Consider the following 26,842-nt stretch of genomic DNA (forward strand, 5'->3'; position numbering starts at 1 on the left):
TGCTGTGTTTAACAGCGAGGGAGTAGGTTTGCACAGTGTTGTCACACCGCACAAAAACGATGCAAAAAATAAACCCCCCACTGCAACACGACTTCTGCCAAACACGCACCATGCCCAGCCCCAGCCCCAGCCCGGCCCAAACCCAGCATGGGGCATGTTGGTCGGTGTGGGCAGGTGGGACTAGTGTGGATGGGGCATGTTGGTCGGTGTGGCAGGTGGGACTAGTGTGGATGGGGCATGTTGGTCGGTGTGGGCAGGTCGGACTAGTGTAGATGGGGCATGTTGGTCGGTGTGGCCAGGTGGGACTAGTGTGGATGGGGCATGTTGGTCGGTGTGGGTAGGTGGGACTAGTGTAGATGGGGCATGTTGGTCGGTGTGGGCAGGTGGGACTAGTGTGGATGGGGCATGTTGGTCGGTGTGGCAGGTGGGACTAGTGTGGATGGGGCATGTTGGTCGGTGTGGGCAGGTCGGACTAGTGTAGATGGGGCATGTTGGTCGGTGTGGCCAGGTGGGACTAGTGTGGATGGGGCATGTTGGTCGGTGTGGGTAGGTGGGACTAGTGTAGATGGGGCATGTTGGTCGGTGTGGGTAGGTGGGACTAGTGTAGATGGGGCATGTTGGCCGGTGTGGGCAGGTGGGACTAGTGTAGATGGGGCATGTTGGTCGGTGTGGGCTGGTGGGACTAGTGTAGATGGGGCATGTTGGTCGGTGTGGGCAGGTGGGACTAGTGTAGATGGGGCATGTTGGTCAGTGTGGGCTGGTGGGACTAGTGTAGATGGGGCATGTTGGTCAGTATGGGCAGGTGGGACTAGTGTAGATGGGGCATGTTGGCCAGTGTGGGCAGGTGGGACTAGCGTGGATGGGGCATGTTGGCCGGTGTGGGCAGGTGGGACTAGTGTAGCTGGGGCATGTTGGTCGGTGTGGGCAGGTGGGACTAGCGTGGATGGGGCATGTTGGCCGGTGTGGGCAAGTTGGGCTGAAGGGCCTGTTTCTGCGCTCGATGACTCCAGATACACTTGCCACATGTCTGACCTTGTTGAGGTGACGGTCTCCCACGCTCTTTGCCAGCTGCTGGATCTCGGCCATCTGATCCACCAATCTCTTCTGCTCATTGAGCTTCTCCGCCAGGGTTTCCAGCTCAGTCAGAGCGAGCTGCAATGGCAGGCGGTCGGCGTGGCCTCTCGGTGTGTTCTTTAACATATCCTGGGCCAGTCAAGACAGGGGAAGGGAAGGCAACAATGATAAAGAAGCCCACTTGGTTTCCCAACAGATTCATCATGATTCGACTTGAAAACTTCAGCATAATTTGGGAGGGAAAAAGTCAATGCAGAAGAATGAGCAGACTAAGGTTTAATACAACCCATTTTGGCCTTCGAAAATAACGATGCAGGGCGTTGGAATGCTGAAATAAAATGTTTAATGCTGCAAATACCCAGCTCAGCAGGCAGCCTCTGAGGAGAGTGTATTTCATCAACCTCAAAGTAAATTGCAGACATACGATTGTGCAGATGCTGGAAACTTGAGCAAAACACAAAGAGTTGGAGGAACTCAGCGGGTCGAGCTGCATCTGGGGAGGGGGATGGACAGACGATGTTTTGGATCAGGACCTTTCTTCAAATCCTTGTTTCTGCCGCTAGACAAGGCAGATCTCAACCCAAAAGGTGGCCTATCCACTCCCTCCACAAATGCTGCCTGTCTACCCGAGTACCTGCCACACTTTGCCTTCTGCTAAAGGTTAACTGTGTCGCTCTCTCCCTCTCCCTCTCCCCACGGCCCATGCCTGGCCTGCTGAGTATTTCCACATCGGCATTTTATTTATTCATCCAGACACTCAAGTGCCAGCTGCAGTAGACTCTACAGTAAGCCCACTACATCCAAAGCACCAATGAAAATAAAATCAACGGGAAAGTTAAATCACATTTTTCCCCACAAATATCCCATTTGTCAAAAGGCCAGCGTAACACAATCAGCGACCTGTTTGGGTCCCTGGATCCAAAAGGCCAGCGTAACACAAAGATCCAAAAGGCCAGCGTAACACAATCAGCGACCTGTTTGGGTCCCTAGATCCAAAAGGCCAGTGTAACACAAAGATCCAAAAAGCCAGCGTAACACAATCAGCGACCTGTTTGGGTCCCTGGATCCTAGTGGTTGATTTACTCTCTCGTGTTTGGCCATCCACCCTTATACTTCCAAGCCCCACATCAAGTTCTAGGAGCAGAATTAGGCCGTTGAGCCCATCATATCTACTCCGCCATTCAATCACGGCTGATCTATCTCTCCCTCCTATCCCCATTCTCCTGCCTTCTCCCCATCACCTCCGACACCTGTACTAATCAATAATCTATCTATCTCTTTTCTTCTTTGTTTGCTGTTTGTTCTTCGATGCGTTGTTTCAATCCTTAGGGTTTGTTTTAACTGGACATTACTTTATCTTGCCTCTATGTTTAACACCGAGTGCTGTCATTGTAATTGTACACATTACATGTCCTTAAAATATTTTTTAAAATAATCTATCTATCTCTGCATTAAAAGTATCCATTGACTTGGCCTCCACAGCTGTCTGTGGCAATGAATTCCACTGATTCACCACCCTCTGACTAAAGAAATTCCTCTTCAAAAGAAATTGCTCCCCAATTTTCACCTTACATCTTGCCCCCCCTTATATTCCACTCACACCAACCCTTCAATTTTGTAAAACTTGCCAGGTTTGAGCCAACCAGTTAATCTGCCATCTCAGGATGATCACTGAACAGGCCACACTTAATGGCAGAGTTTAAGAATCAATTCTTTTGAACGTGGAGCTTAAATGTCACTGTACATTTATTTTTCCCTCACCTGAAGCAACAGAATAAACTGTGGGAATCGCTGGATTGGCTTCACCATCAGCCCATAGAGTGTGATCCGGTCAGAGTTGGAGGTTTGCTTCCTCTGTAAAAAAAATTAAAACGCAAACCTTCAGTAAATTACCATCTGGCTTCCATTAACCTTAGAACCTGCTACTTGGTCTGAATAAATATCGCAACCTTTACACCATAAATCTGCTCCTCCCAAATGGGGAATTCTAAAGGTGCATTGGGTGATAGGACCAGCCAGTAGAGTCTGAAGAAGGGTCTCGACCCAAAACGTCACCTATTCCTTTCCTCCAGAGATGCTGCCTGACCCGCTGAGTTACTCCAGCTTTTTGTGTCCATCTTCAGCCAGGACCTATCGAACAGACTTCAAGGGTCTCAATGCCTCCCACGTCCCCCGCTCTCCCATCAAGGAACAGACACAGAAAGATGATGAGAATGCCAGAGATGTTTACAATGTAAAACCAACACAAGGTAGAGAGAAAGTAGACACAAAAATGCTGGAGTAACTCAGCAGGTCACACAGTATCTCCCGTTGAGATGCTGCCTGTCCTGTTGAGTTACTCCAGTATTTTGTGTCTACCTTCGATTTAGACCAGCATCTGCAGTTTTGTTTCCTACACAAAGTAGAGAGATGTTGATGACCACAAATATAAACCTATAAAATATAAATACTCTGCAATATAAAATGCAGAGTCAACGTTGGACAATGACCAGGCTGCATTAGAAACCTGTGGCACACCCTTAGGTTTGGACAAGAATGCACACATTCATTACATGATCCATTCATTCCACCTAACCCAACCTTGTCCCACGTGGCATATTTGTGATGTCGAAACATGTAAGATTATTAAGGGGTTGGACACGTTAGAGGCAGGAAACATGTTCCCAATGTTGGGGGAGTCCAGAACCAGGGGCCACAGTTTAAGAATAAGGGGTAGGCCATTTAGAACGGAGATGAGGAAAAACTTTTTCAGTCAGAGAGTTGTAAATCTGTGGAATTCTCTGCCTCAGAGGGCAGTGGAGGCCAATTCTCTGAATACATTCAAGAGAGAGCTAGATAGAGCTCTTAAGGATAGCGGAGTCAGGGGGTATGGGGAGAAGGCAGGAACGGGGTACTGATTGAGAATGATCAGCCATGATCACATTGAATGGCGGTACTGGCTCGAAGGACCGAATGGCCTCCTCCTGCACCTATTGTCTATTGTCCTCCACTCAATGTAGGAGGACACATCGGCCACAGGCAAATCATTTCAGGAAACCATGCTCGACATTATACCTCACACAGGTGGTTATAGAGGCACATCTCATAGAGGTGCACAAAATCATGAGAGGAATAGATCGGGTAAATGCACAGAGTCTCTTGCCAGAGTAGGAGAAATCGATAGCCAGAGGACATAGGTTTAAGATGAGGGGAGAAAGATTGAATAGGAACCCGAGGGGTAGCATTCCTACCCTTTGATGTGGGGGTATGGAGGAGGTAGTTGAGGCAGGTAATATCGCAACATTTAAGGAACATTTGGACAGGTACATGGATTGGATAGATAAGGGGGATATGGGCCAAAGGCAGGCAGGTGGTACTAGTGTGGATGGGACGTGTTGGTCGGTATGGGCAAGTTGGGTTGAAGGGCCTGTTTCCACGCTGTGTCACTCAACCAGTCACCTACTCGTACTCGGACTACCTTTGCACATCCAGACCAAGTTTCCAGTACACGGAGCTGGATAAGGTGTTAGGTTGGGATTTCTCACACGTGCATATATACGATCCAGATATTAGTCACAACGGCATGGTTAGGGTAAAAGGTACAACCATAGGCCCACTCTGGCACCCTGACACAGTTACTGCTTCACAATACGCCAGAACTTTACTTATCCCAGGAGGGAAATTGGTCTGTCAACAGTCCTAAAAACACACCGAGATACATGAAATTAAAATGACGAGTGGAAAGTCCCGGATTGGGGATGAGCAAAGGTTGGGGGGGGGTGGGAAGTCAGTCTACCCCATGACAGAAGGGGGAGAAGTTGTACAGCACCAGGGAGAACGTACAAACTCCGTACAGACAGCACCCGTAGTCAGGATGGAACCCGGGTCTCTGGCGCTGTGAGGCAGCAGCTCTACCCGCTGCACCACCGTGCCGCCCGAGTTTGATTCCTGTTAACGTTCAATACACTTATCTAACTTGATTCCTGCAAAAAGGAATACTTTCTGCAAAAAATTAACAGCCATTGTTCAAGAGATTTTAATGAAATGAATGGAAAGGAGTGATAACAACTGGTTAACATCTTCTCTGGAAGATTAATATAGGACGTAAAGTGTTTAACAATGTGTATCCAAATCATTTTAACGAGCAATCCAACACCTTTCCAAAACTGCCAGGTTAAGTCGAGACCAGGGACGACAGATTGGAAAATGCTGCCCTCTTGTGGAATTGCTACCAGGATTCTTCATGACAAGTATTATTTATTTGTTAAAGCAGTTCCACACAATATTTTGCTACCCTAATACCATTACCTGTCTCTTTTATAATCACAGTGCAGATTTAGTTTAGTTTAGTTTAGAGAAACAGGCTCTTCGGCCCACCGGTCCACGCTGACCAGCGATCCTCGCACATTAACACCATCCTACACCCACTAGGGACAATCTTTTTTTACATTTACCAAGCCAATTAACCTACAAACCTGTACGTCTTTGGAGCGTGGAAGGAAACCGAAGATCTCGGAGTAAACCCACGCAGGTCACGGGATGAACGTACAAACTCCGCACAGACAGCACCCGTGGTGGGGATCGAACCTGGGTCTCCGGCGCTGTATTCACTGTAATGCAGCAACTCCACCTCTGTGCCACCCCCAATCACAATCACCTCTCATAACCAAAGCAAGAGGAAATCAAAAGGCTTGTGTTGGGTAACTGTTTGCACTGCTAATGAATGACAAGACCAGAGGACATCGGTTTCAGGTGAAGGGGGAAATATTTAATCGGAATCTGAGGGGTAACATTTTCCACACAAAGGATGGTGGGTATATGGAACGAGCTGCCGGAGGTAATTGACCAGGGACTATTCCAGCATTTAAGAAACAGTTAGACAGGTACGTGGATAGGACAGGTTTAGAGAGGTATGGACCAAACGCAGGCAGGTGGGACTAGTGTAGATGGGATATGTTAGCTGGTATGGGCAATTTGGGCCAAAGGGCCTGTTTCCACACTGTATCACTCTGTGACTAAGACAGAGAACAAGGTCAGGAGTCTGAAGAAGGGTCTCAACCTGAATGTCACTTTGCCCCCCCCCCGCCCATGACCCCCCCCCCATCCCCCCCCCCCCCGCCCATGCCCCCCCCCGCCCATGCCCCCCCCCCGCCCATGGCCCCCCCGCCCATGCTCCCCCCCCCCGCCCTCGCCCCCCCGCCCCGCCCTCGCCCCCCAGCCCCACCCTCGCCCCCCCGCCCCGCCCTCGCCCCCCCGCCCTCGCCCCCCCCGCCCCGCCCTCGCCCCCCCCGTTTATTCTGCCTCTTCCCATCTGACCAACACACATTTTCGTGGGCTCCCATCTCACCAGCCTGCCTATATTGCCTTGAGCTGTCTTGTCATCCTTCTCACACTTCAACTTTTCTCTCTTCTCCCTCCACTTCTTAATATTTTTTAAAGTGTGGCTTAATCGTGTAGGAAACCAATTCAAACAAAACCACCTTAAAACTAATTCATTTGAAGTGGCAAAATCACCGACCGATCCTGCAGATGCTGGGAAGCCGAAACACAACAGAAGATGCTGGTGGAGGATAAACATGGAATTGCAGATGCTGGAATCTTCAGCAAAACACAAAGTGCTGGAGGATCAGAGACCACCAGGTGGCGCCTCACCAACAGTGTCTGCCCTTTCCTCCTGTGTGTTCAAATAGTATGTGTTAAATGTATGTTCTTAGTGTTCTTTAGCTTGCTTTATGTTGGGGGGGGAGAGGGGGTGAGGGTTGGGGGGAACGTTTTCTAATCTCTGACCTTGAAGGAGATGCGACTTGTTTCCGTATCGTATCTACGTCCGCACTGCGGCCTAACATCGAGGAGTTGGCGGCCTTTGCTGGAGACTGACTTGGTGCTCCACCGCGGGTGCCTGCAGGACTTACCACCGTGGAGCTCGCCATCCCTTTGCCAGGGATCGACCTCGGAGCTCCAACCGTGGGTGCTTGCGGACTTAACATCACGGAGTTCACGGTCTCCGGTCAGAGACCGACATCGGCAACTCCAAGCCACGGGAGTTTCCACCGCCCCGACTGGGGAGCTTCGACCGCCGGCTGAGGGAGTTTCAATAGCCCCGACGGATGGTTCGACTGCGTCGACCGCAGGGAAAATAAAGAGGAAGAACCTGGGACTTTTTTGCCTTCCATCACAGTGAGGAATGTGGGGAATGTGGGGAATCCACTGTGGTGGATGTTTATGTTAACGTTCATGTAGTTGTGTGGCTTGTTGCTTGTTTTTTAGTATGGCTGTATGGTAATTCGCATATCACTGTACCTTAATTGGTACACGTGACAATAAAAGACCAGTGAAACCTTTGAACTCGGTGTATCAGACAGCACCTGTGGGGGGGAAGGGGCAGGTGAGGATTCGGGTTGGGACCCTTCTTCATTCTCAATGCTGAAAGTACTCAGTTCTGTCCCTAGAGAAACAGATGACAGAAAGCAAACTCAGAGTGGAGGGCCATCAATTTGAAGTACTAACTCTTCACACAGATGCTGCCTGACCTGCTAAGTATTTCCAGCACTCCCTGCTTTGATTATCATCAGCCAAGAGTCCTCTCTGACATTTAGACTCACCTTTAAGAATTCAAGAAAAGCGGGTTTGGTTAGGCAGGCCTTCTTGATGACAGCCATGGCATTGGTGAAGTTATTGACATAGTCACTGTAAACATCCAGCACCATCGACTTTGAGAACTGGAAGAGAAGAAGCAGAAGGTTTCTACTAAATTGCGTCTGGTCTGGGGCTGCCCCTCAGCCCTGTAATCCCAGCAGTAAATCTCTTCCACAAACCGATTGATTACCCAACAGTATCCATTGAAGGTCCTGTAAACTACCCTTCATTATAATCTTTAGACTTCAGAGATACAGCATGGAAACAGGCCCTTCGGCCCACCGAGTCCATGCCGACCTGTGATCACCCCGCACGTACGTCCTATCCTACACACACCCAGGGACAATTTACACAAGCCAATTAACCTACAAACCTGTACGTCTTTGTGGGAGGAAACCGGAGCGCCCAGAGAAAACCCACGGGGTCACAGGGAGAACGTACAAACTCCGTACAGACAGTACACAAAGTCAGGATCGAACCCGGGTCTCTGGCGCTATAAGGCAGCAACACTACTGCTGTGCTGCTGATAATTAATTAACTTCTTGGACCAGTTAGCACTGTAATGTTGGATGGTGTTACGTTACAGTGGCCATCCCTCTGTCTGCAGTGCAGGGTGATGTTCAGAACGACCAGGTGTGGAGCAGGGGAATGAGAGGCATCATCACCAACACTTACTGGAGCTACAGAATGACCAGGGGTGGAGCAGGTGAATGAGAGGCATCATCACCAGCACTTACTGGAGCTACAGAACGACCAGGTGTGGAGCAGGTGAATGAGAGGCATTAACACCAGCACTTACTGAAGCTACAGAACTACCAGGGGTGGAGCAGGGGAATGGGAGGCATCATCACCAGCACTTACTGGAGCTACAGAACGACCAGGGGTGGAGCAGGGGAATGAGAGGCATTAACACCAGCAGAACCATCAGGAGTGGAGCAGGGCAATGAGTGGCATCGTCACTGGCACTTACTGAAGCTACAGAACTACCAGGAGTGGAGCAGGGGAATGGGAGGCATTAACACCAGCACTTACTGGAGCTACAGAACTACCAGGGGTGGAGCAGGGGAATGGGAGGCATTAACACCAGCAGAACCATCAGGAGTGGAGCAGGGCAATGAGTGGCATCGTCACTGGCACTTACTGAAGCTACAGAACGACCAGGAGTGGAGCAGGGGAATGGGAGGCATTAACACCAGCACTCACCGAAGCTACAAAGAGATCGCCGATTTTCTCCGTGGCATCCCACTCGGCCACTCGGGAAGACAGGGCGATCTGGAACATGGAGTGACATTGCAGGACTTCCTTCAGACGGTGAAACACCACCCGCAGCTTCCTCAAGCTCATCAGCTTGGGCTCGGCCTCCAGCAAGGGCTTCTTGTACTCCTGAAAGGACAGAGGCACAAGAACAGGAACATTCAACCAGACTTTGCAAACTTCACCTTGCACTGAACGTTATTCCCCTGTAGTTATAGACTAAATCACTCGATTATAATCATATATTGTCTTTCTGCTGACCGGTTACTACACACTGTAAAGCCTTTCACTGTACCTCGGTACACGTGACAATAAGCGAAACCGGAATTAGGGGGAGGAAACCAAGTGGAATTGCAGCCTGATCTCCTGTACTTCTTCCACCCCCGGACCATTTTTCTGGATCATCCTAGTATACCACGAAGACAGACACAAAATGCTGGAGTAACTCAGCAGGCTAGACAGCATCTCTGGAGAGAAGGAATGGGTGACGTTTCGGGTCGAGACCCTTCTTCAGTCTGAAGAAAGGTCTCGATCTGAAACGTCACCCATTCCTTCTCACCAGAGATGCTGCCTGTCCTGCTGAGTTACTCCAGCATTTTGTGTCTACATTCAATTTAAACCAGCACCTGGAGTTCTTTCCTACCAGTATACCTCGATTTCCATTGAAACATCTATCGATCTCAATAAACAATAGGTGCAGGAGGAGGCCATTCGGCCTTTCGAGCCAGCACCACCATTCAATGTGATTATGGCTGATCATTCTCAATCAGTACCCCGTTCCTGCCTTCTCCCCATACCCCCTGACTCCGCTATCCTTAAGAGCTCTATCTTGCTCTCTCTTGAATGCATTCAGAGAATTGGCCTCCACTGCCTTCTGAGGCAGAGAATTCCACAGATTCACAACTCTCTGACTGAAAAGGTTTTTCCTCATCTCCGTTCTAAATGGCCGACCCCTTATTCTTAAACTGTGGCCCCTGGTTCGGGACTCCCCCAACATTGGGAACATGTTTCCTGCCTCTAACGTGTCCAACCCCTTAATAATCTTATAAGTTTCGATAAGATCCCCTCTCATCCTTCTAAATTCCAGGGCATCTCCATGCATCATGATCCCCAAGACAGTCCCCTCAGCCCTCTGGATGTATGAGTAGACCAGAGTCCACTGCTACCTCTTCTGATCCATTAGAGAGGGGACCATGAACATTAACTTTGCTCATCAACAATGTATTAAAACACTGATTATTTCTCCCCAGAGTAATTATCTGCAATTTAAAAAGAGCCAATCACAGAAGGGCAGCAAGGGTCAGTGGTCCCTAGTTACAGCCCCAAAACACAGTTGTTTTCCACAGCATATTACTATCACCTTACAAAATAGATTGTCGGTTAGTCTTTATTTCAAGGAATCATGAATAAAAAGAAAGAATAAGGGGTCGCCCATTTAGGACTGAGATGAGGAAAAAGCTTTTCACCAGAGAGTTGTGAATCTGGAATTCTCTGCCACAGAAGGCAGTGGAGGCCAATTCACTGGATGTTTTCAAGAGAGAGTTAGATTTAAGTCTTAGGGCTAACGAAATCAAGGGATAGGGGGAGAAAGCAGGAACGGGGTACTGATTGTGGATGATTATATTGAATGGCGGTGCTGGCTCGAAGGGCCGAATGGCCTACTCCTGCACCTATTTTCCATGTTTCTGTGTCCAGTTGTGGTAAAACCCAAAGAAGGGCCCTAAGCCCAAGCGTCACTCATCTACATTCTCTAAAGATGCAGCCTGATCCGCTGAGTTACTCCAGCACTTTGAGTTTGACACAAGCGGCACAGTGGTGCAGCAGTAGAGTTGCTGCCTCACAGCACCAGAGCACCAGACTCGATCCTGACTATGGGTGCTGTCTGCACAGAGTTTGTACCTTGCCCCGTGATTGCTTGAAAGGATGATGGGGGGGGGTGGGGCAGATAAATTCACAGAGTGTTCCAAAACTTCAATAGCTGAAGTAAAAATATCTTTCCTCATTTCCTCTTGAACTTGTTGTCAAACCCCTCTGCTGTGTTTAATAACGTCATCGTCTCAAACAAGACGAAGAATATTAAACCTTCCCAGCACTTGCCTGGACGTGTTCTGCTCTCACTACGCTCCACCTTCAAAGCTCTGGATCAGAGCCACAGCCCGATGCACCAGGCAGCCGGCACCGCCATGCACAGCACCATGCACCAGGCAGCCGGCAACCTGGAACACCATGCACAGCACGATGCACCAGGCAGCCGGCAACCTGGAACACCATGCACAGCACGATGCACCGCCATGCACAGCACGATGCACCAGGCAGCCGGCAACCTGGAACACCATGCACAGCACAATGCACCAGGCAGCCGGCAACCTGGAACACCATGCACAGCACCAGGCAGCCGGCACCACCATGCACAGCACGATGCACCAGGCAGCCGGCAACCTGGAACACCATGCACAGCCCAAACCACCAGCCCACCTCCACAATCGCCTCCCAACCACTCAGCGGCCCGGATCAGGAGCCTCTCCACAAGCCCCAGTGTGTGGACTGGCCTTTGGAAACGGCTCCAAACCCTGGTGCCTCTTGCACGTGGTCCCAGTGGACAATTTCTGTCCACTTTGCTAATTGGGGATTGGGCTTGGGGATGGCAATACTGAACCGTATACAATAAACCACGGTGGTGCAGCGGTAGGGCCGCTGCCGTACAGTGCTCGCAGCGCTGGAGTCCCAGGTTCAATCCCAACGACAGACACGGGGATTTTCTCAGAGATTTTCAGTTTCCTCCCACATTCCCAAGACGTACAGGTTTGGAGATTAATTGGCTTGGTGTATGTGTAAATTGTCGTTAGTGTGTGTGGAATTGTGTTAATGTGCGGGGATCGCTGGCTGGCTCGGACTCAGTGGGCCGAAGGGCCTGTTTCCACGCTGTATCTCCAAACTAAACCCAAGATAATTTCACTGTGCATTTGCACATGATAATAAAGCAGCATTGCCTGCACTGTGAATGAATAAGTTTATTGGTCAAGTATGTACACATACAAGGAATGTGCCTTGGTGCTCCGCTCACAAGTAACAACACCAACATACAGTAAACAATTGAGAATAAGCATAAAACATTAAAACAATAAGAATACATCTTTACGGTTTAAACATGCGAGTGATGGCTGGTTACCTGGCGTGACTGACAATTTATTGCCTTATAGTTTATTGTATATTTAATTGTAGTGTGGTTGGGTTAATGTGGCTGTGGAACTGCAGCATTTCATGGCTCTAGTCCCTGTGAATTTGATAACTAAACACTCTCGACTGGTGAATTCCTGCCTCTTACCTGTAGGATTCGTTTCAGAGATTCAACGTAACTCCGTTCACTTTGCACAATTGAATTCAAAATGTGCCTCCGTAGGATCTGTTAGACAAAACAGAAACAGTAGATAGTTTCACAGTCCATGAACTGTCTTCATTATCACACATTATCAATCTCATTCTGTATCATTCTTAGTTGAACAAAGGGAAATGGGATGTACAACAGTGTGATTTATTCACAAAATGCTGGAGTAACTCAGCAGGTCAGGCAGCATCTCGGGAGAGAAGGAATGGGTGACGTTTCGGGTCGAGACCCTTCTTCAGAACAACAGTGTACTAGGTAACAGCGTAAAAAACTATCAGGTTAAGACAGACACAAAGTGCTGGAGTAACACAGCGGGACAGGCAGCATCTCTGGAGAAAAAGGATGGGTGATCCAGATAAGGAGAGAGGGCAGCAATCAAATGCAGCCTTCCACAGCTCGAAAAATGAACCCAGTGGGCTATGTGCACTCGTTCCAAGAGACATCTCGGCCATCGGTCTACTGGGCCATGAGCAGCAATTCAAGAGAGCTACTTAGAGCTACAAGAGACATCTCGGCCATCGTTCTGCTGGGCCATGAGTGAGCTACTTAGAGCAAGGACAGTCATGGGTCCACAAGAATGGGGTAGATGATGTGGGATGACATAGAAACATAGAAAATAGGTGCAGGAGGAGACCATTCGGCCCTTCGAGCCAGCACCGCCGTTCATTGTGATCATGGATGATCATCCACAATCAGTAACCCGTGCCTGCCTTCTCCCCATACCCCTTGATTCCACTAGCCCCTAGAGCTTTATCCAACTCTCTTTTAAATTGCCGTCTGTGGCAGAGAATTCCAATACAGACCTAACACAGAGGAAATTATTCAACTGTGGAAACAAATATTTCCTTGATTATTGTTGCTCTTTGCATATCTTCCATTCATTTGACCGAGGTACCATCTATATCTCTCGTTCCCCTTTCCCCTGGCTTCCACTCTGAACGCCTCAACCCAAAGCATCACCGATTCCTGTTATCCAGAGATGCTGCCTGACCCGCTGAATTACTCCAGCTTCTGTGCGTGTCTTTGGTTTAAACCAGCATCTGTAGTTCCTCCCTTCACATCCCAAAACAAATCTCTTTCTTGCTCCATTCTCTATTTTCCCCCAAACCTCTTCTGACTCAAGGTTTAAAGAATGTAACCAAATAAGGGTGGACTGTGGTAGGTGGGACCGACGTAGGGAGGGGAGAGGGGAGCAGTGAGGTCGGGGAGGGAATCTAGTGGGTGGAGTTAGGGCTGATGGGGGTATTGTAGGAAGAGGTTTTAGGGGCAGCACAGTGATGCAGTGGTAGAGATGCTGCCTTACAGCACCAGAGACTCGGGCTCGATCCGGGTTAAGTGGGATAACATTGAACTAGTGTAAGGGTGACCAATGGTCGGCATGGAATGGGTGGGCCGAAGGGCCTGTTTCCTCGCTGTATCTATAATAAAAGGTTTGTTCAAAGCTACTGACCTGCTGAGGACTCAGCCCTGCTGGCATGGGACAAAGCTCTGGTGGAGGACATTTCGAGTCTGACACCTGAACATCAAGATAGCCAGCATCATCCTCTTCATACTGATCTGAAAGAAAATCTACGTTTCAATATTATTTGTCAAGCACTAACGATGAACCATTCTACATTATCCTTGATCAACATCCCCTTTAACCTCTCATTAATGCACCTCACCCTTCCTTATCTCTAGTTTCCCTCTCCCCCAACTCCCAGTCTGAAGAAGGTCACCCATTCCTTCTCTCCACAGATGCTGCCTGACCCGCTGAGTTACTCCAGCACTTTGTGAAACGTCACCTATCCATGTTCTCCACAGATGTTGCCTGACCCACTGAGTTACTCCAGCACTCTGTGAAACGTCACCTATCCATGTTCTCCACAGATGTTGCCTGACCCACTGAGTTACTCCAGCACTCTGTGAAACGTCACCTATCCATGTTCTCCACAGATGTTGCCTGACCCGCTGAGTTACTCCAGCATTGTGTCTCCCTTACTAGTTATGACTATTATTTAGCTACAAGGGGCTTGCCCAACCTGTGGGTCTGCACGTTAGAATAACAGGTCAAGTCAAAATATCGGGAGGTCTTGATCAGAAGCATGGGACGATTCCAGTGGTTAATAAACAAACGGCAGAGATTTAAGGTGATCAGTAAAAACATTAGAGGGGAACTGAGAGAGAGAGAGAGAGAGAGAGAGAGAGAGGAAGTGTGATGTGTAGCTTGTTTTCTGCATCTTTCAGACCGCAAGAAAGAAAGCTTCAATGCTTTTGAAAAGTAACTGGCTTAAAACCTGACGTGCGCATAACCCACGATGTTACTGCCCCAAAGATGGACAACACGATTAATCTCATATCCCTCTCCTTCGTCCACTATGGTGGGCCAGACAAGTACATTCCTCAATGCAACTCTCTGATTTTACACAAGTTGTAGGCAAGGAATATATTAAGTGATTAACTTAAAAACTAAGAACATTTAAAACAAAATACAGAATGGAACAAAGGAATGAAGCACAGACCATGGTTCAAAGTGGTCAGTAGGAGTACTCTCCCACTCCCTGCTCCTCCTCTCCTCTCCAATGCTGCCGGCTTCACCGAGCCCTTGTCCGTTCTCACCCCGGCTGCTGACCGACCTGCTGCCTGCAGTACTTCAGATGCCCAAGGGTTGAAGTTCCTCAACAGCTTTAGTTGAAGAGGCATCACTGCCCGTTGTCAGTGAAGCCGTTCTCAGTGGAGCCCGTTCTCAGTGAAGCCCAGTCTCAGTGAAGCCCGTTCTCAGTGAAGCCCAGTCTCCAGCACAAGCCCGTTCTCAGTGAAGCCCAGTCTCCAGCACAAGCCCGGTCTCAGTGAAGCCCGTGGCCAGTGGAGCCCGTTCTCAGTGGAGCCCGTTCTCAGTGGAGCCCGTTCTCAGTGGAGCCCGTTCTCAGTGGAGCCCGTTCTCAGTGGAGCCCGTTCTCAGTGGAGCCCGTTCTCAGTGGAGCCCGTTCTCAGTGGAGCCCGTTCTCAGTGGAGCCCGTTCTCAGTGGAGCCCGTTCTCAGTGGAGCCCGTTCTCAGTGGAGCCCGTTCTCAGTGGAGCCCGTTCTCAGTGGAGCCCGTTCTCAGTGGAGCCCGTTCTCAGTGGAGCCCGTTCTCAGTGAAGCCCGTTCTCAGTGAAGCCCGTTCTCAGTGAAGCCCGTTCTCCAGCACAACCCCGGTCTCCAGCACAACCCCGGTCTCCAGCACAACCCCGGTCTCCAGCACAACCCCGGTCTCCAGCACAACCCCGGTCTCCAGCACAACCCCGGTCTCCAGCACAACCCCGGTCTCAGTGAAGCCCAGTCTCAGTGAAGCCCAGTCTCAGTGAAGCCCGGTCTCAGTGAAGCCCGTTCTCAGTGAAGCCCGGTCGGTCTCCAGCACATCCCCGTGGGACTGCAGGAGGCTGTGGACTGCTGGGTCAGCAAGGATTAATATATAACCAGCCAGGCTTCCTGTTGCTGCCCATTAGTCATCAACCCGTGGTCTACTCAGTTTAGTTTGGGCAGACCAGAAGCAAACCTACTGCTACGTCGCTGCTCAGACTGACTTTGTACATAAAAAAATAGTTTAGTTTAGTTTAGAGATACAGTGCAGAAACAGGCCCTTCGACCCACTGCGTTATGATGCATGTACATTAACACTACCCTGCACACACGAGGGACAATTTCACATTTATACCAAGCCAATTAACAAACAAACGTGTACGTCTTTGGAGTGTGGGAATAAATCAAAGATCTCAGAGAAAACCCACGCAGGTAACGGGCAGAACATAAATATACATGTGTGTGTGTATATATCTATATATATATGTGTGTGTGTATATATATCTATATATATGTGTGTGTGTGTGTGTGTGTGTGTATATATATGTGTGTGTGTGTCTATATATGTGCGTGTGTGTCTATATGTATATATGTATATACATCTATATACACGTGTGTGTGTGTGTATATATGTGTGTGTGTATGTATATATATGTGTGTGTGTTTGTGTCCACATGTATATATATATATATATATATATGTACACGCGTGTGTGTATGTATATATATCTATAGACAATAGACAATAGACAATAGACAATAGGTGCAGGAGTAGGCCATTCAGCCCTTCGAGCCAGCACCGCCATTCAATGCGATCATGGCTGATCACTCAATCAGTACCCCGTTCCTGCCTTCTCCCCATACCCCCTCACTCCGCTATCCTCAAGAGCTCTATCCAGCTCTCTCTTGAAAGCATCCAACGAACTGGCCTCCACTGCCTTCTGAGGCAGAGAATTCCACACCTTCACCACCCTCTGACTGAAAAAGTTCTTCCTCATCTCCGTTCTAAATGGCCTACCCCTTATTCTCAAACTGTGGCCCCTTGTTCTGGACTCCCCTAACATTGGGAACATGTTATCTGCCTCTAATGTGTCCAATCCCCTAATTATCTTATATGTTTCAATAAGATCCCCCCTCATCCTTCTAAATTCCAGTGTATACAAGCCCAATCGCTCCAGCCTTTCAACATACGACAGTCCCGCCATTCCGGGAATTAACCTAGTGAACCTACGCTGCACGCCCTCCATAGCAAGAATATCCTTCCTCAAATTTGGAGACCAAAACTGCACACAGTACTCCAGGTGCGGTCTCACCAGGGCCCGGTACAACTGTAGAAGGACCTCTTTGCTCCTATACTCAACTCCTCTTGTTACGAAGGCCAACATTCCATTGGCTTTCTTCACTGCCTGCTGTACCTGCATGCTTCCTTTCATTGACTGATGCACTAGGACACCCAGATCTCGTTGAACTCCCCCTCCTCCTAACTTGACACCATTCAGATAATAATCTGCCTTTCTATTCTTACTTCCAAAGTGAATAACCTCACACTTATCTACATTAAACTGCATCTGCCATGTATCCGCCCACTCACACAACCTGTCCAAGTCACCCTGCAGCCTTATTGCATCTTCCTCACAATTCACACTACCCCCCAACTTAGTATCATCTGCAAATTTGCTAATGGTACTTTTAATCCCTTCGTCTAAGTCATTAATGTATATCGTAAATAGCTGGGGTCCCAGCACCGAACCTTGCGGTACCCCACTGGTCACTGCCTGCCATTCCGAAAGGGACCCATTTATCCCCACACACTATATATGTGTGTGTCTATATGTATATATATGTGAATATGTGTATGTTTGTACCCATACATACATGTGTATATTTTATATATATATACATATATACACACACACACACACACACACACACACACACATATACATACACATGCACGCACGCACACACCTGATTCTGGAAAGTAGCTGTATTTGCTCTGCAGAACAAGACACAAGATGATTCTGAACAGTTATTGGCCATACCTTGAGGCTCTCTCTTTTGAAGGAAGGACACTTTGCGCATGACTGCATTTTTTGTCTTCTCCAATCCATCTTTCGTCCCATTCCTTGCCGCCTTCATGAGCTGCTGCATCTGATGTGAGGAACAGCACCACGTTTAACAAGCACACATCCGAGCCCCAAAGCTCATCTCAAATATACCAAGAAACATCTGACTGCCGACATCGCCCGTCACATGTGAGGGCCATTCTTATTTCAAACACAAAGCGACCTTCAATCCTGAGAGGCAGGAGATGGCAGATAGCGGGAATCTTGAGCAAACGCAAAGTGCTGGAGGAACTCAGTGGGTCAGGTAGCATCTGTGTCAGGAAATGAACTGGCAACGTTTCAGGTCAGGACAATGAGGGGGGACCTCGTTGAAACTTACCAAAAGGTGAAAGGCCTGATTAGAGTGGATGCTTCCACTGGTGGGAGAGTCCAGGACCAGAAGGCACAGCCTCAGAATAAAAGGATGTACCTTTAGGAAGGAGACGAGGAGGGATTTCTTTAGTCAGAGGGTGGTGAATCTGTGGAATTCATTGCCACAGGCGGCTGTGGAGGCCAAGTCAATTGATATTTTTAAGGCAAAGATAGATAGATTCTTGATTAGTACGGGTGTCAGGGGTTATGGGGAGAAGGCAGGAGAATGGGGTTGAGAAGGGAAGATAGATCAGCCATGGTTGGATGGCTGAGCAGACGAATGGCCTAATTCTGCTCCTATCACTATGAACGCCTCATTCAACGTCCTGTCTGGAAACCGCCCCTATTTCCCTCCACAGATACTGCCTGACCAGCTGCAGTTTGTTTTTAGGTTATTCTTTAAATCAGTATTGTTCCAACAATTAGATTCTCTTTGGCAAAAAGTCCAACAAACTAATCCAGTCTTTAAAACATCTCTCCATTACATTCCTGTCCATTTCAGGAGCGCTGGATAGTTCAGGACTCCTCTCAGCTTTGACCAAGACCAACGGCATCACAAGCCTCTCCTTTAGCCCACGGTGTTGAAATGAACACACCGTGCTGTTGCCCACTCTTCCTTTGTGACCAATTAATATCCACAGCTTCCAGCACCAAACTGCTTCTGCCTGGCTTGGTCAAACATCACAACTCAGAGGTGTGAGACAAAGAGCAAGACAAACAGTACTCCCTTCAATTAAATGCACAAACCATGAAGTGAACAGAAGGTAGTAAAGTTGAGGAATTGTCAGTGCTGAACAACTGCAGATTGCTCTAGAGATGCTGCCTGACCCATTGAGATACTCCAGCACGAGACAGTCTGAACTCACCCACTTTCAAGTCAGGGGTTTGATGCAGAGTAAAGTTTTTTTTGGTCTCAAAATGCAACAACGTACCTCAACCCCAGCCTCTGAACGTAGCCCGAATGCACAGGTAGCTCCTTTCCCAGGTAGACACAAAATGCTGGAGTAACTCAGCAGCACAGGTGGCATCTCTGGAGAGAAGGAATGGGTGACGTTTCGGGTCAAGACCCTTCTTCGGACAGAAGGGTCTCGATCCGAAACGTCACCCATTCCTTCTCTCCACCGATTCTGCCTGACCCGCTGAGTTACTCCAGCACTCTGTGAAACGTCACCTATCCTTGTTCTCCACAGATGCTGCCTGACCCGCTGAGTTACTCCAGCACTCTGTGAAACGTCACCTATCCTTGTTCTCCACAGATGCTGCCTGACCCGCTGAGTTACTCCAGCACTCTGTGAAACGTCACCTATCCATGTTCTCCACAGGTGCTGCCTGACCCGCTGAGTTACTCCAGCACTCTGTGTAACGTCACCTATCCATGTTCTCCACAGATGCTGCCTGACCCGCTGAGTTACTCCAGCACTGCGCGTGCTCTCTTGCCCTCTGGTACAACAGGAGCACCTTGGCTTCTCCAACCGCAGAGAAGTAGAAAGACAGAGAGATAGAGAGACAGAGAGAGAGAGATACCTTGCAATCATACCGCTGTTTCAGCTTCTGTACGTCTCTGCCCCTGACTTTCATGGCCAGGATTTCTCTCTTAGTCCTGGTGTACTTCTCCTTCAGCCTACAGAGATCCGGAGAGAGCTGGGCAGCGAGCAGGACAGGAAAGAGAAAGAAGAGATGGGCAGCAGAGGGATAGAAGAGGCACGAGAGTTAGTGACGAGGCATGCAGAGATCCAAGGCCTGCTTAACATTTCATGAAAGTCCAGTACTGATACGGCAGAGATAGAAGCACTGCAGACAGGGGTGGGTAATGCCAGGGGGCACATCTGATGATACATCCTCTGTTACACCTGCCAAGGTTGGGCGCAGGTCTACTCTACCTGACACTGCATGTGGGGTAACCATCACTGTAAACTAGGCCGCATTAACCACAGGTGGAACAAGCATAGGCAAAGTAAGGATATGTGGAAAAGTCCCAAGCACCCAGATCCTGGGGAAAATAGCCATGGATCCTGAAATGTAACCAATCCGTTTGGAAAATAAAACTGCCCAAGTAAGACTACATATAAAAACATCAATCTGGAAGTGTTCTATCATTGAAATCAAGTGGTACATGATAGTGTAGATTTGCAAAGCAGCAGCAACTGGCTCACGGCAGAGAGGGTATGTGAAACTCAGCCTCAACAACAGCTCCATTGAAAAGGTAGAAATAAGACGAGCAAGTAAAAAGCACACACATTGTACTGTCTGACCCCCACTCTCACACATCCTCAAGGACGTCTCAATGAACACTAACTACTGGTGGGGAAAGGATGTGAAGGAAGGAATTGCAAATGCTGCCTTACACCAAAGAAAGACACAAAGTGCTGGAGTAACTCAGCGGGATGAGTGACGTTTTAGCTCGAGACCCATCTTCAGACCGTTCTTCAGTCAGAAGGCGGTACTCGAACCAAAACCTCTCCCATTCCTTCTCCCCAGAGATGCTGCCTGTCCCACTGAGCTACTCCAGCTTTTTGTGTCTATCTTCGGTTTAAACCAGCGTCACCAATTCCTCTCTACAAATACACCAATCCCCTCTGCCCGACCATGGTCCATATCGCTCCATTCCCAGCATATCCGTGTGCCGATGCACAACCTGGTAAAAGCCAATGTTGTGTCTAAATGACCACCACTTTAACACTGTCGGTAAGGTGGCTAAAAGGACAATGGTGACATTACACTCCTGTTCGTGAAACATCGCTGCAAAGCTGAGAGGTGAACAGCAGACAATGGGCGAGAGGTAGGAAAAGAGGAGGAGGGGTGAAATGTAAAACCGGGGGGGGAGGCGAGTGGGTGGAATGGGACATTAGGGGGGGGGTGGGAAAGGATGGGGAGAAGGAATAGGGGGACGTAGGATGGACAATGGGTGCACCAAGGAGAAGGGGTGACGGGGGTGAGAGATGGTGGGAGATGGTGGGAGAAATCTGTGCACCAGTGTGGGGGTTACGAGGGAATGAGAGGGAGGGGTATTACTTGAAGTTGTTGAATTCAATGTGCATACTGTTTGGCTGCAAGCTGCCCAAGGATGAAGAGTCCCGACCCAAAACGCCGCCTGTCCATTCCTTCCTCAGATGCTGCCTGACCCACCGAGTTCCTGCAGCACTTTGTGTTCTATAGTTAGAACATTATTTTTACTGAAAACTCCAGGTTTATTTAATTGAATTTGAGTTCTACCCCAGTGCCTGCCGTTAAGGCTGCCATGGTGGCAGTGGCACTAATTGGTTCCAGGTGGACATGTGGCCCACATCACTGGGTGCAAGTCCAACTACAACCACTAAACCCTCCATGCCCATCAATCGCCAACTGCCACACTTGCTCCACAGCACTAATGGAGCCAGTGCCGAGCCCACAGCTCAGGATAAAACTCTTCATTAGGACGGGTGTCAAGTGTTTATGGGGAGGAGGCAGGAAAATGGGATTGAATGGCAGAGATCAGCCATGATTGAATGGCAGAGTAGACTCGATGGGCCCAATGGCCTAATTCTCCTATGACTTGTGAAAATCCAGGTGGGCTGCCAATGCATGGCACAGAACCAAGTCAACCCATCCCTCCTGCTGTTGCTCTTCATTAATACCACACTGGAATTAACATGCAAGACATGAAACGAGCTGATACGGGTAAGGTCCCCATCATTGAATTTCTCGGCTAAATTCATTTCAAATGTGGACAAGTCCTTGTCTTTCATAAAAGCTTAGCTGGACCGTGCAGAGCTCTGCCAAGACACCAACATCCAAACTCACAGGTGGCACAGTCCTGAGGCCCAACCATGCGGCCCCCAACACAAACATCTAACCCAATCTGAACTTGGTCTCATAATGAGTGAACGTGGACAGGACGTTTCCACTGGTGGGAGAGTCGAGGACCAGAGGTCACAGCCGCAGAATTAAAGGGCGCTCTTTTAGAAAGGAGGTGAGGAGAAACTTCTTTAGTCAAGTGGTGAATCTGCGGAACTCATTGCCGTAGAGGGCTGTGGAGACCAAGTCAGTGGATAGTTTTAAGGCAGAGATAGACAAATTCTTGATTGGAACGGGTGTCAAGGGGAGAAGGCAGGAAACCTCGAGGGGCCGAATGGCCTCATTCTATTCCTGTAACTTGTGAACATGCTACAAAGGAAGGCCACTCGGCCCCTTGGGTCCATGGTGGCTCTCAGCAAGTAGCCCAACAGTTCCATTTTCCCTGCCCTTATTTTGCTGTACTCCTACAACTCTCCCTCACACAATGCATTAATTTAGTTAGTTTAGTTTAGAGATATAGCATGAAAACAGGCCCTTCGGCCCACTGGGTCCATCCCAACCATCGATTACCCAGTCACGCTAGTTCTACTGTTTTGCAAACTACACACTCCGGGCAATTTACAGGTCAACTAACCACCAAACTGTACATCTTTGGAGAGTGGGCAGAAACCGGAGCACCCGGTGAAAACCCATGCAGTCACAGGAAGAACGTACAAACTTGGTACAGACAGCACCCTTAGTCATGATGGAACCCGGGTCTTTGGCGTGGTGAGGCAGCAGCTCTACCCGCTGCACCACCGCGCCACCCGCTCTCTGTTCGCATTTCGTTTATTTTTTCCCACAAACTTACATCATGTTCCCGATGTTGGGGGAGTCCAGAACTAGGGGTCACAGTTTAAGAATAAGGGGGAGGCCATTTCAGACTGAGATGAGGAAAAACTTTTTCACCCAGAGTTGTGAATCTGTGGAATTCTCTGCCGCAGAAGGCAGTGGAGGCCAATTCACTGGACGTATTCAAGAGAGAGGTAGATTTAGCTCTTACGGCTAACGGAATCAAGGGATATGGTGAGAAAGCAGGAACGGGGCACTGATTGTGGATGATCAGCCATGATCATATTGAATGGTGGTGCTGGCTTGAAGGGCTGAATGGCCTCCTCCTGCACCTATTGTCTATGCTTCTATGTTTCGATATAAGATCCGCTAACTGGATGTGATCAGCAACGTCTCTGGCGAAGTGTCCTAATGCAGGTTAATTGTTTGCTGCATTGCCGACCAGCACAAGGCTCACCTTTGGCTGCAGGGCTGCTCTGGATTTCTGCTGCTCTCCTGCTTTGGTTTCCTCGTCAGAGTGTTCATCGTAACTCTCAAACTCACTGGAACTCCAGCCTTCCTCCAGCCGGCTGGGACTGGCACAGCCAGCGTGGTGGCGGCGCACATCTTCATAAATCAGCTCTTCCATCGGCACTGTGAGGCGAGAAATCACCAGGGCACTGTGAGCACCACCGACTGATAACAGAACCAGTGACATTATCAATACACGCCCCCCGGGATTCAAGTGGAAATAATTAACAAGCAGCAGCTTATCAGCATCGCTAGGGAAGTCTGGCAGGAACTATTACTGCACATCAATAGTTATAGCGAGAACACAAATGTGATACTATTACAAAATCACTCATCTTTATTTATTTGTGTTATACACACATACATATATACACATTCATATATACACACACATATATACACACACACACATACATACATATATATACACACACACATGTATACATTAACATACATATACACTACTATAAATATGTACGTACACACGCACAAACACGCACAACTTTTTCTTGCCGTTTATTATGGGTTTAGAAACATAGAAAATAGGTGCAGGAGTAGGCCATTCGGCCCTTCGAGCCTGCACCGCCATTCAATATGATCATGGCTGATCATCCAACTCAGTATCCCGTACCTGCCTTCTCTCCATACCCCCTGATCCCTTTAGCCACAAGGGCCACATCTAACTCCCTCTTAAATATAGCCAATGAACTGGCCTCAACTACCTTCTGTGGCAGAGAATTCCACAGATTCACCACTCTCTGTGTGAAAAAAAACTTTCTCATCTCGGTCCTAAAAGACTTCCCCCTTACCCTTAAACTGTGACCCCTTGTTCTGGACTTCCCCAACATTGGGAACAATCTTCACAGAGTAATATGTTCACATACCCATTGTGCTGCTGCAAGTAAGAATTTCCTTGTTCCGTTTAGGGACATAAAACTATAAAACACTCATGGCTTGAACCCCTTCTTATGACTGTGTTCCCAATAATATCACGCACACGATGCATAATGTTACAAACAAATTAAAAATCAGTGACAAAGGCTACAAGGTACAACAAAAGGCTTTGTTTTTGTGCCATTGGGAGAGCTGGGGATTAACGTGTGTTTAGGATTCAGTGGGCAAAGTCATTGGGAGCAAACAGCCGCCCTGCGTTTCACACACAGATGTTGTGTATCACTGCACTCAGCCTCTGAAACCCTTCTCCACGAGAGGACGTTAGAACATTCAGCACATACAACAGAGAGCATGTTTCAACAAACGAGCTTTGGTTAACGGCGCCAAGACACCGGGTGGCGCCGTCAGCGGTGGCAGCCTCGCCAACGGTCTGTCTGTCTTTTCATTTTTTTGTTATTTTTAGTGCATCTTAAAAAGTTTGTGTAAATGTTCTCTGGTTTGTTTTATGTGGGGGGGGGGGGGGGTCGGAGGAAACTTTTTTTCAATCTCTTACCTTGCAGGAGATGCGATTGTTTTCCGGATCGTATCTCCGGTCGCTCTGCGGCCTAACATCGTGGAGCTGGCGGCCTTGTTCGGGACTGACTTTGAGCCCCACCGCGGGGCTGTGGACTTACCATCGGAGCCTGCGATCCCTCGCCTGGGATCGACGCTCCAACCGCGGCCTGCGGATTTCAACATCGAGGAGCTCGCAGTCTCAGGTAGAGACCGATGTCGGGAAGCTCCAAGCCACAGGAGGTTCGACCCGGGGTCCGATCGCCCGGGGTCCGATCGCCCGGCGCGGGGGAGCTGAGATCCCCCCCGATGTGGGAGCTTGATCGCCCCGATGCGGAGGGCCCGACCACCGGCTACGGGAGCCAAGATCGTCCCGTCAACAGAAGGCTCGAAGCCCCCGAGAACAAAGAAGGAAAGAAGATTGAACTATTTTCGCCTTCCATCACAGTGAGAAATGTGGAGGAGTCACTGTGGTGGATGTTCATGTTAAAAATTTATTTGTGTGTCTTGTTGTTCTTTATTGGTATGACTGTACGGCAAATCAGATACCTTGTATGTTGCAAAACATACTTGGCTAATAAAGTACTGTAATGATAATGAAGAGCTTCAGGAGGAGGTGAAGCAGGCTTTTACACAGAGGGGGGTGGGGGCTTGGAACGTGCTGCCAGGGGTGGTGGTGGAGGAGGAAGGTACCATGGTGGTTGGTGTTTAAGAGGCTTTTGGGTAGACATATGGATGTGTAGAGAATGGAGGGATATGGATCACGTGCAGATGGGAAAGGGGCACAGCCATTTGTACACACACACGCACACACACACACGCGCACACACACATGCACACACATGCACACACACACACGCGCTCCTACCCTGCTCCTGAGGAGACCTATCGTCGCGAGCAACGTCATCATAGATGACATCAGCCTCCGTGTCTGGGGATGAAAATGCAGCCAGGATAGGGTGAGCTGGAAATAAATGGGAATAATTACTTCAAAAATCACAAACAATAGAAATAAGGAACTGGAGATACTGGTTTATACTAAAGATAGACACAACGTGCTGGAGTAACTCAGAGGGCTAGGCCTGGAGAAAAAGGATGGGTGATGTAGTGGGTTAGGATCTTCTTCAGACTGCACCAGAAACATCACCCACCCATGTTCTCAGCCTGACCCGCTGAGTTACTCCAGCACTCTGTGAAACGTCACCTATCCATGTTCTCCACAGATGCTGCCTGACCCGCTGAGTTACTCCAGCACTCTGTGAAACGTCACCTATCCATGTTCTCCACAGATGCTGCCTGACCTGCTAAGTTGCCCCAGCACTTTGTGTCTATCTTAAAGCAAACAATGATACGTTAAAACCAAAAATGGGAATGAAAACTCAAGTTACGAGAGGGGCCTGGATATAGTGGATGCTTCCACTAGTGGGAGAGTCTAGGACCAGAGGCCACAGCCTCAGAATTAAAGGACGTTCCTTTAGCAAGGCAATGAGGAGGAATTTCTTTAGTCAGAGGGTGGTGAATCTGTGGAATTCTTTGCCACAGACGGCTGTGGAGGCCAAGTCAATGGATATTTTTAAGGCAGAGATAGATAGATTCCTGATTAGTGTGGGTGTCAAGGGTTACGGGGAGAAGGCAGGAGAATGGGGTTAGGAGGGAGAGATAGATCAGCCATGATTGAATGGCAGAGTAGACTTGATGGGCCAAATAGACTAATTCTGCTCCTATCACTGATGAACTTATGAAGAAGGGTGAATGAAATAACAAAGGTATCTGACCCGAGCACAATCTGGAAAATGCATTTCACAGCTTAATGCTGACACCGAATGAAACCAGCAGGAAAAATAGCCATGAGAAAAGAAAAACACAATAATTAAAATGCTTGCAGGGAGAGATGCAACATAAACACCTCTTGTTCGCACACAGAGTGGGAGTGGGAAGTACACACGTACACCCAGCCTCCATCACAGGCAGGGTGACTGAATCAATCAGACAGAGAATGAAACTCAGCTGCCATTAATAATGAGTCAAGGAGCAATTAACTAAATTAATCAAAACTCAGCAGCTTGTTTCACCATCCAAATTAATGACATTGCTGGAATCTGCACATCACGCACGATCTGTTTCAGGAGTTCGTGAGATGGGGGTTTTGTCTTTTA

General features: G+C 48.6%; 1 protein-coding gene across 2 annotated transcripts in view; it reads right to left on the bottom strand.

Moving 5' to 3' along the window:
• Window positions 1–26,842, bottom strand: part of LOC144608179 (rho guanine nucleotide exchange factor 10-like protein) — a 109,590-nt gene that overhangs the window by 39,945 nt on the left and 42,803 nt on the right. The window contains exons 7-16 of one of the 2 annotated variants that reach the window (XM_078425686.1): window positions 25,555–25,650; window positions 23,188–23,363; window positions 19,650–19,766; window positions 17,691–17,799; window positions 13,779–13,885; window positions 12,269–12,346; window positions 8,893–9,072; window positions 7,656–7,772; window positions 2,836–2,928; window positions 1,033–1,203 (exon numbers count right to left, since the gene is read on the bottom strand). In XM_078425686.1, coding sequence (XP_078281812.1) covers window positions 1,033–1,203; window positions 2,836–2,928; window positions 7,656–7,772; window positions 8,893–9,072; window positions 12,269–12,346; window positions 13,779–13,885; window positions 17,691–17,799; window positions 19,650–19,766; window positions 23,188–23,363; window positions 25,555–25,650 — 1,244 coding nt within the window. The remainder of the gene's footprint in view (window positions 1–1,032; window positions 1,204–2,835; window positions 2,929–7,655; window positions 7,773–8,892; window positions 9,073–12,268; window positions 12,347–13,778; window positions 13,886–17,690; window positions 17,800–19,649; window positions 19,767–23,187; window positions 23,364–25,554; window positions 25,651–26,842) is intronic. The other variant, XM_078425687.1, reaches the window with a different exon arrangement.

The sequence above is a fragment of the Rhinoraja longicauda genome, chromosome 30 (assembly GCF_053455715.1).
Source record: "Rhinoraja longicauda isolate Sanriku21f chromosome 30, sRhiLon1.1, whole genome shotgun sequence".
NCBI lineage: Eukaryota > Metazoa > Chordata > Chondrichthyes > Rajiformes > Arhynchobatidae > Rhinoraja > Rhinoraja longicauda.